Consider the following 15,704-nt stretch of genomic DNA (forward strand, 5'->3'; position numbering starts at 1 on the left):
TAAATGCACCTTATTTAAATTTAGAATAAATCGAAATTACTTAATGATTGCGACACACAAACTTAATTCGAAAACAAACACACAAACAAAATTGAATCATGAACAAAAACATATTCAAATCCATTAAGTGATTTTGCAGAATTATTTGTTTCTTCTTCTTTATTTGATTAGATGAACAAAACAAGAAAAGAAGAATATGATGAGAAGTTTTGAGGAATTTTTTCTTCTTAATTCTTTTTTTTAATTTTTCTTCTCTTTTTCTTGGTTTTATTCCTCTCAAAATAGTGAAATAAGAAGAATCATAACAAAATAATTCACTCAGAAATGAACCGAAATTATATTCAGAAATGAACTAAAATTATATTTAGAATATAATTTTAGTTCATTTTTGAATATAATTTCAGTTTTTTTGTTCGGTACAATTTAAAACTATTCCTCTTTACTTTTTACTATTTTTTTACTAGGGTGAGAAAGAGGAAAAGAAAAAAAATACCGCAGCAATAACAACAAAAGAGTGACGATAAAGAGAAAACACGTGAAGAAGAAGGAGCGCGAAATAGGAAAGAGAATGAAGAGGAGGAGGAATGCGAAAAAGAAGGTGAAAAAGAAGACGCTATGTGCGTAAACGAGCACGAGAAAAAGAAGAAGAACCTATGAATTACTTGGATAAACTTAGATGTAGAGAATAATTCTTATAATTAATTAGTGTTTGTTATAAATTATTTTATTTTATCAATTTGAAATAATATAAATTTCTTTTATCCTCAATAATAAAAAACAAATGAGCAGATTATATAACAAAATATTTAAAAAATAGGAACAAATATACTACGACTCTAAAACCATTATAATCCCAGTCGTTTTTTTTCTTTTTTCCGACTCATAATCATTCTATTTTTTAAAAAAATTCAAATTCCTTAAATTGTGAAGATAATATTTTGAAATTTTATTATGTTTTCTAGTAGAAAAAAGAAGTTGCCGCCATATTCTAGCTTTTTTGTTGTTACACCAATGTAAGATTGAAAAAATGTGTATTAAAAATTGGAACAAATCAATAAATTATAAATATGAAATTATACTTTTTTTTTAAATTGATAAAAAATTGCCTAATGCAAATTAATCTAATTTTATTGACTATATATAATTAATTAGCAATTTTTGTTCTGAAAATTCTGTAAGTGTGTAATTGTATTTTTGAATATCCATAAATATGATATAAAAATAAAAAATAATTTCTATTTAAAAATTTAATTTTAATATATTAATAATATAAAATATTTTTTATAATAATTTAATTACATCTTTCTTTATGAATATTAATACAATTAATATAAAATATCATTATTTTTATTGATACAATCATGTATAATTAAATATAAAACTGTTTTAAATTGATAATATATTAAAATTAATATTTTTAATTTTTAAATAAAAAAATCAATAAATTATAACTCAAATAGCATAATCTTTTAATAATTAGACTCGTATAGAAATCACAAATTCAAATAAAAAAAAAATTGTAACTTGTCAGCAATAGAAAACAGCAAACAAGCAGCCGTCTAACCAAGAATCCCGAGATCCCCCTGGACCGTACCGCAAGCAACAGCACAGTGCAACGGAAACACTCACTCCAACCTCATTTTCAATTCCAATGAGATTCATCACACCAATAACCCCACATTTCATTCCATCTTAAAAATTAACAAAAAATGGCGAAAGGTGAAGTCAGCAGCATGAGCCGCACAGTGATTGAGCCACTCTCGCAGTTCGACCTTTCTTCCCATTCACGCGCCACAACCATCCGATCCCTCGCCGTTGCCACGTCACCCTCCGATCCTCAACATGCTTTCCTCTACGTTGGCACCTACTCCGGAACCCTCTTCTCCCTCTCCACAAATCTCAACAATTCCGCCTCATCCAACGGCTCAGATCACCCCAAGCACAACGGCGGTACCGGTGACTCCACCTTCTTGCATAAGCTTTCGTTCCAGAGAAGCGTATCTGTCGGCGATTCACCCGTGGAGTCAATTTTCGTTCTTGTTGAGTTGGGGAAGGTTTTGGTTCTTTCAGAGGGTTCTTTGTTTCTGGTGGATTCGGAGCTGACTAATCACGCGGCGAGGTTGAGTTTTCCGAAAGGGGTTTCGGTGGTTGCGAGGAGGGTGAGGAGTGGTGCTGAGTCTGAGGGTTCCAGTGAACAAGCTAGTAGCAGCAGTGGTGGTGGTGGTCAGAGGTTTTTGAAGAGATTGGGGAGTGGAGTTAGGGTAAATGGATTGAGGGTAAATAAGGAAGGGGAGGCCCACGGTGAGGGTAATTCCGTCTTTGCAGTTGTTGCTGGGAAGAGGTTGTTGCTTGTTGAGCTTGTTTTGGGTGGTGGGGGTACTGGCTCTTTGGTGATTTTGAAAGAGATTCAGTTTGTTGATGGTGTTATTAGTACCATGGTGTGGCTTGATGACTCGATTATCGTTGGCACTGCCAATGGTTATAGCTTGATTTCTAGTGTTACTGGACAGAGTGGGGTTATATTCTCCTTGCCAGATGTGTCACGCCCTCCGCGGTTGAAGCTGCTAAGGAAGGAGTGGAGAGTGCTCTTGTTAGTGGACAATGTGGGGATTATTGTTGATCCCCAAGGACAGCCGGTGGGTGGTAGTCTGGTGTTTCGTCACGGATTGGACTCCGTGGGAGAGATTTCTTCATATGTGGTGATAGTGAGTGATGGGAAGATTGAGTTGTATCATAAGAGAAGTGGCAGTTGTGTTCAGGTTTTGCCGTTTGGTGGGGAAGGAATAGGGCCTTGTATTGTTGCAAGTGAGGAAGACAGGGGTGGGAAGCTTGTTGCTGTTGCAACTGCTACCAAGGTATGTTCCTTCCAGTGTGGATCTTATGGCACTAGACCTTCATTTGGAATATACTCTCTACTTTTGTTTTTGTTTTATAATGTGTGGTTGCTTTTATTTTTAGCTGATGTGGTTGGCTTAATTAGTTGCTTGGTTTCTTTGTTAGATTTTATTATGGTTCTGGATTTGTGGATTGATGATAAAATTAAGATAGGCCTTTTGCTTGAAGATGCAGATAATTAAATTGTTTGTAGAGGTGTAGCTCTGTGACTATTTCATGAAAATGACCAAAACTGTTTGAGAAATTTATTTTTGAAATACCATGCTCGGAGGAAAGTAACTAAAGACTGAAAATGTACAGAACTTCATCCAAGTTATTGTAGAAAATTCAAGTACTCAAAATAGGATAACTTCTGAACTTGTTGCTTTGGTTTGGAAAATATAATGATGAATAAAATACTTTTAACATTAGAGCTGTTTTAAATTCAGGGTTATGTAGTAAACGATCAAAATCTATATTTTTGCAATCTTCAGTGGATTACTCAGCTTATCTGTGACTTCTTGTGTATGTATTTGGCGAAAGTGATCTTTCTGCTGCTATACTTACTGCCTACTTATTATTCTACTTGCTATCTCAAGTGTGAATGATTTCTTCATTTGGGAAATTTTACTCCATGTAAGGTGACTGTTGTTAACCCTATGTATGTAGTTTACACTGTATAGAATGTGACAGCTTTCACTGACTGCTAGAAATAATTATCATCAGTAGCTGTAAAGCACTTGCAAAATTTGTATTTTGCTAGTCATCCATTTTGATGGAACAAAGCTGTGCCCAAGTTTGGATAACATGGTATTCAGTTGAATTTTGATCTGAAACCCATCAACCTTTGTTTGATTCTGAGTTTTATTTAACTTAGGTATATAGGATGGATAATACAAATGGCTTATGGCCCCACTTCAATGAAAGGGATAGAAAAAGGACTTGAGTTGAATGATTATATTAAAGATTTTTTTTTCCTAATCTGTTTCTTAAACTGTATTACTAGGTAGTATGCTACCAGAAATTACGTTCTGAAGAACAAATAAAGGATTTGTTGAGGAAGAAGAATTACAAGGGAGCGGTATCCTTAGTGGAGGAGCTTGAGGCTGAAGGTGAAATGCCAAAAGATTTGCTCTCATTTGTTCATGCTCAAGTGGGGTTTCTGTTACTTTTTGACTTGCATTTTGAAGAGGCAGTGGATCACTTTTTGCTCTCGGAGACAATGCAGCCTTCTGAAGTATTCCCATTTATAATGCAAGATCCGAATCGCTGGTCTTTACTGGTACTTTTGTGCACTTCATGCTATGTTATATAATGCTTTCATAAGTTATGTTTCAAAGTTTTGTTGCTTGTCTGTTCTCACTTCTGGGTTCTGTCTGGTCATTTGCTTTACTTTTGAACTCTGACATGTCTTGCCAATTTTCATCGAAATTGTTTGCACGTTATTGAACTGGGGATGGGATGTCTTACTGTTATAAAAACCATATGCGACTTGTTTGCTTGACAATAACAAATTTTATGTATCTGAGGCATATATAAATATAAGAAAAGAAAATAAACTTTTTTGTGGTTGCCTGTTGTAACTTTATGTATTATATTTTGTAATACATTGGGCTGTTTTGTGGGGTTTTAATGTGCTTAATAAATTTCAACTTCATATGCAGACTTAGCTCATAGTTTGCTCTTAGGTTTTGTTCTATGCTGTGAAATGTTGCACTTGTTGTTAATGCATATTAATTGGTCAAATGTTTGAAGGTTGTGCTGTATGAATGTGGTACAGAGGTTCAAACTGGCTTTTGTAGGTTCCTAGGAATCGGTATTGGGGTTTGCATCCTCCACCTGCCCCACTTGAAGTTGTAGTAGATGATGGTTTAATGACAATCCAGAGAGCTTCTTTCTTGAGGAAAGCAGGTGTAGAAACAATTGTAGATAATGACCTGTTTCTGAATCCACCGAATAGAGCTGATTTGTTGGAGTCAGCAATCAAGAACATTAGCAGGTTTAAATTTCGTTCAGTTATTTGTTTCGGTTTCCGAATCAATATGTTGCTGTTGACTGATATTCACCTAGACACCATTGGAAGATCCTATACACCTGTTCCTGGGAGTCTGGGACTTTTTCTTTTTCTTTTTTTTTTCTTTTTCCGGCAGATCATGAGTCATAAGCACTAAGCAGAAGAAGAATCTTTTTGAAATATCTAGTTTTAAATATTATACTGTGATAGGATCGCTAATTAATTATGCACATGAAAGCTTTCTTATATTTGTAATTATATCTTTAGACTTGGTTTCATTAATCATAAGCACATTTGTCAATATTATGACATTTTGTACAGATATTTGGAGGCTTGTCGTGAAAAGGACCTAACACAATCAGTTAGGGAGGGAGTTGACACGCTATTAATGTATCTTTATAGAGCCCTAAATCGTGTTGAGGACATGGAGCGGCTGGCATCTTCTACAAACTGGTGTGTTGTGGTATGTGCAGATTGTTGTTAGTAATATTTTGATATTTGCAGAACTTTTATATATATAAGGAGGGCCTATTGATAATTTGAAGAGATTTGTATACATCTTATATTGTTCATTAAAGCAATCAAGTAAATCGAGTTGTTGACTTCATGGATAAGATTTGAGCAGTTAATTTTTCCTTTTCCTATTACGGATTTATTGTCATATCTAAAGTCTTCAGAACAAATCGTGTCGAACGTCAAAGAAAAAGGGAGGGAGCCTTTTTTTTTGGGGGGGGGGGGTTAATGGTGAGAAATTAAAATATACTTATAGCATCAGCCACAGGCTTTATAGAAAAGGGGATAGATTATCCATTTATCCTAATGTTGAAATCTGTGCTGTCCTGTTTTGCATTGCTTAATATAATGGTAATTGCCTGGAAGGCCTGAAAGATGATCTTATGAGATACGTTTCTTGTTCAGGAAGAGTTGGAACAGATGTTGGAAGAGTCTGGGCACCTACGTACACTGGCTTTCCTATGTGCCAGTAAAGGAATGAGCTCAAAAGCTGTTTCTATTTGGCGCATACTAGCAAGAAACTATTCATCTGGCCTCTGGATAGACACTGCCTTGAATAATAATATATGGGATAGCAGGGAAAACCTTGTTTCTGGCAAGGAGATTGCTGCAGCCGAAGCTGCCAAAATTCTTGAGGAGTCATCTGACCAAGATTTGATTCTACAACATTTAGGATGGGTACAATTGATAAACAGTTGTTAATGCAAATATGTTTTGCTCAATTTCATTATTTAATTAATGATCAGAAGCTTTTGGCCTTTTAATTTTAGATTGCCGATATCAGCCAGGTTCTTGCAGTTAAAGTTTTAACATCAGACAGACGAGTAGTCCAACTAAATCCTGGTTTGTCTTGTGATTCTTAAAGAATGCTCACACACATGATTTCACATGATTTATGTAATTTTTACTTTTTGTGCCTTTTGTGTATTATATAATGTGTTTCATTAAGTTTGGAACTACTTGTTTCATTAGTTATCATAAAATGATACTAATTACTGGTGTCTTTATGAGAAAGTGATTGCTGTGATGCCTCAGCTAAAGTGTTCTCAAATATCAGTGTTAGACACTGATGCAATAAGTTTTTATTTTTTAATTCTTTTTAATGCTGGAAATATTTTTTTATTTATTGTTCATTTTTTTAAAATTTTTTTTTTCTTAAGATAATAAGTCCTCTGAAAAGATGACGTGATTTGGACCAAATAGAAGCTAAAACATCTAATTCTATTGTCCATTAATACCTGTTTTGTCTTTTTTTTTTTAATTTAAAAAATCTATCATCAAAAGTGGGTAAATTGCTCTCTAGCAAAATACTCCAAATCTAGGGAGTTCTGCAAAGAAGTTCTGTTCTGTTTTCTTTGTTCCATAGTTAAACATAGTGATCTTTATGCTTCTGTTTCTGTTAATTTATTGTATTTCTGAAATCATCAGTCATATGTTATTTCATTTCTTGTTGCAGATGAAGTTGTTACGGCTATTGATCCACAGAAGGTAGAAATCTTACAAAGGTATTCATTGTGGTATCTGCTAGCAGTATGCTTATTATTTCAAACTCATGATAATATGTGAGGATTTTATTATGTTATCTAAGGTTTTCGGTGATATTCTGGCTGAGGATTTTATTATGCTATTGGTGATTCTAAGGTTTTTCCTGTACATATAATTAAATATAGCAGCTTTTTCATAGTGTTAGAAATAGTTAGATATAATTATATTGTTATTGTACTTGAAGTGTAGGTTAATTATTATTGCATCTCATACCCTCACTTAACCATTATAAATCTCATCCACATTTTTATGTCTTTCCTTTCTTTACATCTTTTCCCATACTTTTAAGTACGCCATTGGTGCTGCGATGCTGCAGTATTGTCATCCATGATTAGACCCTATCACTCTTTGTGCTTACCATTGTATTTGCTGTATGAATGAATTTATTCAGATTAATAAAATGTGTGGTTGTGTGGAATGAACTATTTTACAGTAAATGCAACGGTACAAGTTTTTTGGCTTAAAATCTATTGTATCTATGCAGTTTAATATACTCATAAGCTTCAAAATATTGGTTTCGCTTATAAGCTGTTTTTAGCTTAAGGTTATCAGTTTCAATTATAATCTATTTCATTTCTACCAAAACATTATTATTTTTAAGGTCTTTACTCTTTTCCCAATGATTCCCAAACATGCTCTAGGTACCTCCAGTTGACCTGATTTCTTTTCATTGTAGGTTTCTCCAGTGGTTGATTGAAGAGCAAGATTGTAATGACACTCAGTTGCACACGTTGTATGCCCTATCACTTGCTAAATCAGCTATTGAAGCATTTGATTCTGAAAATCTTGATAGTGGTAATACTGAGAGTACCTCTGGGATATCAATCTTTCAGACTAGTGTAAGAAAAAGACTGCAAGTATTTTTGCAATCCTCTGACTTGTATGATCCAGAAGAAGTTCTTGATTTGATTGAAGGGTCAGAGTTATGGTTAGAAAAGGTAAATTTTGAGTCTTCTAATCGTGTTATCTTAAACTCTGTTTATCTGACTTTGGTTAGTATGTATTTTATATGTAGTTCTTTGTCTGTGATCATTATCATACACTGATTTTGTTTATTGAGCTTATATGATACTGGCAGGCTATTCTGTATAGAAGACTGGGGCAGGAGACTTTGGTCCTCCAAATATTGGCTTTGTGAGTAACCCAGCTAGCTTCAAAAGTTTACTTTCTTTCACATGACTCCTCTGAATATTATTAGTATCTGACAAAAGAAGAAATATCATTAACAAGAAGAGAAGGATATTACATAGATATTTGAGGACCAGGTATCCTCAATAAAATAAATAAATAAATAAAAATACATTAACACGATAGAAGCAAAGCTCTCCAGTTTCTCTGTAATTCTCTGGTTAATTTGTGTGGCATGCAATAGAACACTTAAATGCAAACAATTACAAGGTGTTAGATTTGAAAAATATTTTTTATTTTTGTTTTATTTATTTATATTTTAAAATATTACTATGTCTGTTGGCTCACAGGAAGTTGGAAGACAGCGAGGCTGCTGAGGAGTATTGTGCTGAAATTGGCAGACCTGATGCTTACATGCAGTATGTCTCCCTTGAACCCTTTCAATACTTTATTTATCTATTTAGAAGTTCTTTTGCACATTGTAATGGAATTTTGCATTCTTAAATGTGATGATGGCCTCAGGTTGCTTGAAATGTATTTGGATCCACAAGATGGTAAGGAGCCCATGTTTAATGCTGCTGTTCGCCTTCTCCACAATCATGGAGAATCATTGGACCCTTTGCAAGTTTTAGAGGTATTATATCACTCTATCTTCTCCTGAATACTAAAGCATTTTCAATTATACTACAATATTGAATATTTTGCAACCTGCATCATTGGACACAGAAGATAGATTAATATAAAGAAGCAGTTAATCACTCATGAGAATTGATGGTTGTTTTCCACCCTTCCCAGCCACATTCCTCTTCTCTATTTTCTTAGAAAGTGACCTGAGTAGCTGCATTAGGTGGCCACATGGTATGCATATAGAAAATAAAAATTTTCAATGAATACACAATTGAAGCCTTTAACCTGACTTGTAAGGAAGGCATGTAAAGTACTTGATTTTCCATTTTGCACCTTATACTTAGAACATGGTATTTCTTGATGCTTGATAAATGAGAGGTTATTGATTCTCTTTGAAATCTCTCATTTGATAATTGATACATCTGGAGCATTCTTCATGTTTAATTCCAACTTATATATATACACACACACGAAAATGCTAGTTGTCTTTTAAATTTCAGCCTTTAAATTTGATAATATATTATTTTAATTTTTTATACCCACTTTCACGGTATCGGTTATTCAAAAAATTAGGGAAGTTATTTGCCTTTTATTTTCTCTCTCCTCTAAAGGCTGAATAAAATATATATACACACATATTTAAAAGATATCTAGTTGCACTGATATATATATATATACACGCACACACATTGTAGATTCTACCATCATGAATGTTTGAATCAAATACTTTTGTTCTGGGCTGTATTACCGATCTGGATGGGTGTGTTTCTCTGAATTGTCAAGAATTCTTTGACTGTGTTTTGAATTCTCCTGTTGTTACACTGTTGAATGCATTCAAAAGAGATGTGCAATTGTTAATTTTGGGATTTTACTTACTAAAAAAATTGGCTTTATAATGCAGAAATTGTCACCAGATATGCCGCTTCAACTTGCTTCTGAGACTCTATTAAGAATGTTCAGGGCCAGAGTTCATCATCATCACCAAGGGCAGGTACTTCATAATTCTTTCCTTACGGATGGATTGCCCTAACCTCTGATCTTATTCTAACACGAGAAGAAAAGTATAAGGGAACTTAAATTAGACTGAGCAGTGAAGATGTGTAGTTGTTATCATGAAAATAATGGGCATGAGTCCATCGTGAAAGTTTCTCCAAGTGAGCTTGAGCATATTCCTCAAGATTTTTGGCAAGTATAACCAATTTGCAAACACATTTTGACACTGTATATGACTCATTTCAACTACCGTTTTGCTTAGTCTCTACCATATGATGATTTTTGTCCGATCATTTTTCCTAGTGGGCTTGAACTATTCTTTTCCCAAAAATTCCTATCTAGACAATCATATTGAAATAACAATTTGTGCTTTCTTTTGACCTATGCCAGTTGAAAGATTCAAAAGAAAAAAGAACTCTTAAATGGAACAGCATAAATGTGTACATGGATGCAGTGCCCAATAGTGTCCATGCTTTTGTAGCCAAGCCAGTTTAGTGCACCACTAATGTCAGTAGTTAAATTCTCTCAGATTGTGCATAATTTATCACGAGCTGTAGACATGGATGCAAGATTGTCGAGATTGGAGGAAAGATCAAGGAATGTTCAGATTAATGATGAGAGTCTCTGTGACTCCTGTGATGCACGCCTTGGAACAAAGCTATTCGCAATGTACCCGGATGACACTGTAATATGTTACAAGGTTTGTACTCAACCTCTTCTCTCAATTGATGGCACTTTTGTTTCTATCCATTCATATCCCATCCAAAATTTTTCTGGTAGACTGTTGCCAAATACGTCTTTTAGAATGTCTTGATGTGCATTGCTGGGTAACAAGGTAAATTTTAGGATTCGGTGGTATGGGGCTTTAGTCCCATGTTGAAATTATGGAATTCTGATGCAGCTTTTGCAGTGTGTTTCTAGCTATCCATTACAAATGAGCAGCAACTGTTTGCCTATAGAGCTAGTCAAGTCTTACATGAAAATTGTGTCTTTCTTTCATCCATTTATACTCATTGCACCCTTTGCATTGATGTAATGATCAACTTTAGCTTCGCTATATGACACCCTTTAAGCGCGGCCCTTCCCTGAACCCTGTGTTAATGTGGAATGTTTGTTACCGGACTGTCCTTTCATTTATACCCATTGCACAAGTGATGTCCCAAACATTAACACCAAAATATTGTTTAGGTCCATAAAGAGATCCTTTTAAGTTAACCTCTATTAATACATTTTTATTGGCTTCATTAAGTTGGGAGTTCTGTCTGCTTCCGATATGTATATGCCTGCAAACTTGTTACCCACATGATAAGAACTATTCTTCTTCCCAACTATAATTGGTATAGGCATTTTGAACTTGGGAAGCACCAAAGTTTCCGGGGAGAAAATCAAAGGACCAGTAACTAGTTTTTCCTATTCTGCTGGACTACATTAATAATTCTTATCTAAAATTTTGTTTCTCCCGATTTGTGTGTAAGTCTGTTTTATCAAGCATGCGTTATCTTACTAGTGCTTTGAACCCTTTACAGTGCTATCGCCGTCAAGGTGAGTCAGTTTCAGTCTCGGGTCGCAACTTCAAGGAAGACGTCCTAATTAAACCAGGTTGGCTTGTAAGTCGTTGATGTCAAAGCCAAAATGTTGGTGTTAGATCCCAATATTACTCGGCAGAATATTTTGAATTGTCATTCCATATAAAATGCCAAATTCATTCAAAATTGGAATATGGAATATATGTTGATGATGGCTCAGTTATGTAGTTAGCATTTAGAGTAGTAGCTTCTAACATATAGTTGACCACCACATGATGGTGCTGTAAAATCTGTGATGAGTTCCCCATTGTATTCTCCATTTTTTCTTTTGACAAGCTGCACTGTAAAATTTTGTTGACATTGTAAATTGTAAATTTTTGCTTATATATAAATAATAGCTCATTCTTCCATTCTACTTCATGAGGGCATGGACTATCGTTTGGCCCTTGAAACATTGAGACTGGTTTGTTTGAGGATCAAAAATTAAGAAAAAAAGGATTTTCGACCTTTTGGTAAATTTGGAGACAAATTAAATCTCAATATATTAATTTATGAATGCAATAAAAAAAAGTAAGAACGACAGTTGTAAAGAATATCAATCTTAATCTTTTGGTCAAAGAAAAAAAAGAAAGATTATTTCACGGTAAATGATGATGACAAGTGATAAAGTTGGTATATATATATATATGCAAGTTGAAGAGAGTGAGAAAAACAAATAATGAATAAAATTAGAAAGAAAAATATGGTTTTTCCTAATTTAAATTTGTTTGAGTATTATTCAAAAAGTGTTTTAATTTTCTACTTAATTTGAGAGTTCATAATTTGATCACCTTTATTATCTAATAATAAATTAAATTTAATTATTTTATTGATCTTTATAGTTTTACCAAATTTTCAATTAAGATTTTATTCTTTTTTTTAGTTGTGTCTTTATACAATTTTTAATTTTGTAATTATTTTTTTATGTTAAAAGTATTAAAATTAATAGAATATTTCTTTCAAAATATACATGCCGTCAAAGATCTAATTAGATTTTTAATTATGAATACTTTTAATTTGTGAAGAAATATTCAGTTAACTTTAATAGTTTTTACACTAGAAAATACCTAATTATAAAACAAAACAGTGTAGGAACTCAATTGTAAGGAAAAAAATATAGGAACCTAATTACAAATTTGGTAAAACTATAAGGACCAACAGAAGAATTAAACCAATAAATTATAGTGTCGTTAACTTCGGGACCCAAGCATAACTACTTTGGTAAACTTGGATAACAAAAATGTTGAATCTAATTTCTTCAAATATGTCTCTTGTTAACCAACTTGTGTTGGTTGAGTGGTTAACTCACTAGTCTGCTTAAGAAAGTGAGTTCGAATCTTGTCTTGTGTATGTAGCAAGCCAGCAACTCATTAGTCATCAACAAATTCTTAAACGAAGCTCCAATCCATGATGAATTAGTCTTTGTCCTGCCATACTGAGAGATACTGTCGGCAACAAAAAAGAAAAAGAAAAGTACGGGAAGCCAATATAATTGGTGTATAATGTGTACAATGGTAATTAACACATATTGGACCAAATAAGCAGCCTATTGTACACATCATACATATATTCTATTGGCTCCTTAGAGAGATTCAAAAGAAAATGCCTCATATTAGCCGTTGATCATTGTTAACTGTTTGGCCAACTTTATTCAAGTATTTCTCCTTAGCTAAGGATTTCTTCATCTATGCCCTGAGAATGCACGAAAATATGCGTCTTGTACACGAGAATGCACGATCATGCATTTGTGGATGATAAATATGATATGAAATCTTGTCTTGGAGCATATATGGTGATACGTAGGAGGACTTCACAATGCATATCTTCATATCTTTGTGTGTATGGACTATGGTCGTTATTTGATGGGCCCTCCTTAATCATGTTGTTACTTGTTAGTTAGTTTCCGTTTCTCGCCACGTTTTGGTTTTCATCAATAATGGATCAAAACAGGTGCACCAATAGGAAAAAAGGGATTAAAATAATGCCTTTGAAAAAGGGAAAATACCATATCTTAGTCAACATGGTTAGAAATTAGCCAATTATTCGCATTTCTTAACCGCACACATACTCATCAATCATGGCTACTTGGCTAGGCTTATCATTTTCTCTTCTGCTCCCTCTTTGAGAATAAATTCATCTATAAAATTCGATCCTAATGTTTGTAAAAACATTTATACGTTTATCTAATGTTTAATTTATATCAATTCTATCATAATATTTAAAATAAATTTTAATTCTATTTGTACATGTTACTTACTATTAATATATAGTTTAACATTATTGGTAATTCAAAAGCTTGTAATTATTTTTATAAAAATATTATTTGTACACTAAAATTAATTATTTTCAATATATATTTTGTATTTTATTATGTATTTTATACTAATAGTTGATTTTGATGTATACGTAGCATGATTTTTATTTTTTTCTCTAATCATTGATAGAAGCAGTGAAAATACATTGAATAAAATTAAAATATATTTAAAATATTATAATTAAAATTTTTAGATATATTAAAAATAATTTTAAACTTGTTTGATAAAATTATAGAAAAAAATATGTACTTTATCCGTTCTTATAACCTTCAGGAGAAGAATGAACAATGAATTAGCCATGCGCATTCATTCTTATAACTTTTGGACGTTATTAGGATAGAGATGAAAGTAACAAATATGAAAGTTGTACCCAAAAAGAAAATAATATGAATAAGACAGCAGCTAGCAGATTTAGTTGAGTATGAACACGAAGCACAAATTAAAGTTACCACACTTTATGGTTAGAAGAGTCTATATTTAATAATTTTCTCCTCTATCATTTTCACAGCATGCACAAGCCTCCATCGATACAACGAATACTTCTTATTGATGATAGCTTAACCAAAGTTGAGAGAGACTACTGCTTGATAGCTTATTCAAATTCCATTCATCCTTATTTTTTAAAAATAAATAGAATACAACTTTTATTTAGCTTTAATTTTGTACAGAAAATACTAAGATAGCAAATCAAATTGGATTATACATCACATGAATGGAAATAAAGAACCAGTAGTTGCTTGATTTAGCGGCGGTTCATAGTCAAACCACTGCTAAATCAAATACGGTTTATATATCTCTTGGTGCAACAACCATGACTAAAATATCGATTAGCGGCGGTTGATTCAAACCGTCACTAAAATATCAATGATTTGGCAACAAATATGTTTTCTGCCTTGCCAGCCGCTACTAAACTATCATTTAGCAACAGTTTTGACTAAACTGCTGCTAAATAAAATTGATTCCACAACCCATAAAATTTTCACCGCGCTGCTTTCATTAATTTAGTAGTGGTTTTCAAAAATTGGCTTTCGGAAACCGCAATTATCTGTTGGAATTGCTGTAGTAAACCATACCCTTCTAGTAAGAAACGATATCTAGTTGGTCTAAGGTTCCACGAAATCTATTGAAGGCATTAGTTCAAGTATTAGTAGAAGATTTACTTGTCAATAATACGTAATCTAGATATCGTTTTTGGAATAATAATAAGAATAATAATTGTTCCTTAACTCTTATAACTCGAAAGAAGACGGTTATACCTCGGATTCATATTCAAAATATTTTAAATAAAGATCTGTCCAGTGAAAAAGAACCACCTCGCTCAAACTCTCTCGGATTCACCCCAAAAATCGGTGATAGTGGCGACAGGTTGGTTAACCTAAACAACGATAAATAACAGCACTAACAGGGCTAAAGGGGAAGATTTCAAGAGAAAGAATGTCAATCCTAATATTTTTAGTTTAGTTTTCACTTTAAGAGATATATTATTGACTTGAGTGTCGGAGTCCTTTTTGTAGGTTCTACAACTAGAAAAAAGCTTCAGGGTTTTCCTATTTCCGTTGTTCAGGAAATGTGGAAGCATTTATCAAGTAGCGGCGACGAGCTATAGCTCGAAGAATATCCTTGACGGAACATTTGACACCCACCGTGGGGCTGAATTCTAACGTTACCCCACAATTCTTCTTCTTTATTTATTTTACCTCTTTTTTGTAGAATTCCTAGCATGACCGATGACGCAACGTCACCCCTTCCTCCCACTCATGCTAAATTAGCAGTTATGAATGCTGTCCTTCAAGCGGAAGTGAAGAAAATGTTCAAACTTCTAGCAGGTAGAATAGGTGGAGATGGGGAGGAGGGTGACAAAAAGAATGCGAGCAAGAAAAATCCCGAGGACGAATATCATTTTGAAATAAATACGGCGATGGAAGATACTCCCCCAAAATCCGTAAAAAGAAGAACAAATCCTTTCTCGGCAAAAAATAATGAGTTTCCAAATGACGAAAAGTGTCACACTCCCAACAACATTAAAACCATATAAGGGTTTTGGTGACCCCAAAATTCACGTCACTAAATTTGAATCCATGATGTGTTTTAAATGGTGCTTCTGATCCAATCTTATGTCCTTCCTTTCCA

General features: G+C 33.5%; 1 protein-coding gene across 1 annotated transcript; it reads left to right on the forward strand.

Moving 5' to 3' along the window:
• The first annotated feature begins 1,467 nt into the window (after nt 1-1,467).
• On the forward strand, nt 1,468-11,635 carry LOC112710316 (vacuolar sorting protein 3). The gene is made up of 14 exons (XM_025762483.3): nt 1,468-2,855; nt 3,881-4,156; nt 4,677-4,873; nt 5,210-5,351; nt 5,807-6,079; nt 6,172-6,244; nt 6,858-6,906; nt 7,623-7,884; nt 8,025-8,080; nt 8,425-8,493; nt 8,597-8,708; nt 9,603-9,692; nt 10,224-10,394; nt 11,221-11,635. Exons 1-14 carry the CDS (start codon nt 1,710-1,712, stop codon nt 11,311-11,313), a joined length of 3,009 nt encoding a protein of 1,002 aa, XP_025618268.1. The 5' UTR covers nt 1,468-1,709; the 3' UTR covers nt 11,314-11,635.
• Nucleotides 11,636-15,704: the final 4,069 nt, after the last annotated feature.

This window comes from Arachis hypogaea, chromosome 9, assembly GCF_003086295.3.
Source record: "Arachis hypogaea cultivar Tifrunner chromosome 9, arahy.Tifrunner.gnm2.J5K5, whole genome shotgun sequence".
In the NCBI taxonomy this organism is placed as follows: Eukaryota; Viridiplantae; Streptophyta; class Magnoliopsida; order Fabales; family Fabaceae; genus Arachis; species Arachis hypogaea.

Coding starts and splice junctions, on each gene's coding strand:
- LOC112710316 (XM_025762483.3), top strand. CDS start 1,710: ATGGCGAAAGGTGAAGTCAGCAGCATGAGCCGCACAGTGATTGAGCCA. Junction 4,157..4,676: donor CGAATCGCTGGTCTTTACTG/GTACTTTTGTGC, acceptor TGGCTTTTGTAG/GTTCCTAGGAATCGGTATTG. Junction 8,494..8,596: donor AGACCTGATGCTTACATGCA/GTATGTCTCCCT, acceptor TGATGGCCTCAG/GTTGCTTGAAATGTATTTGG.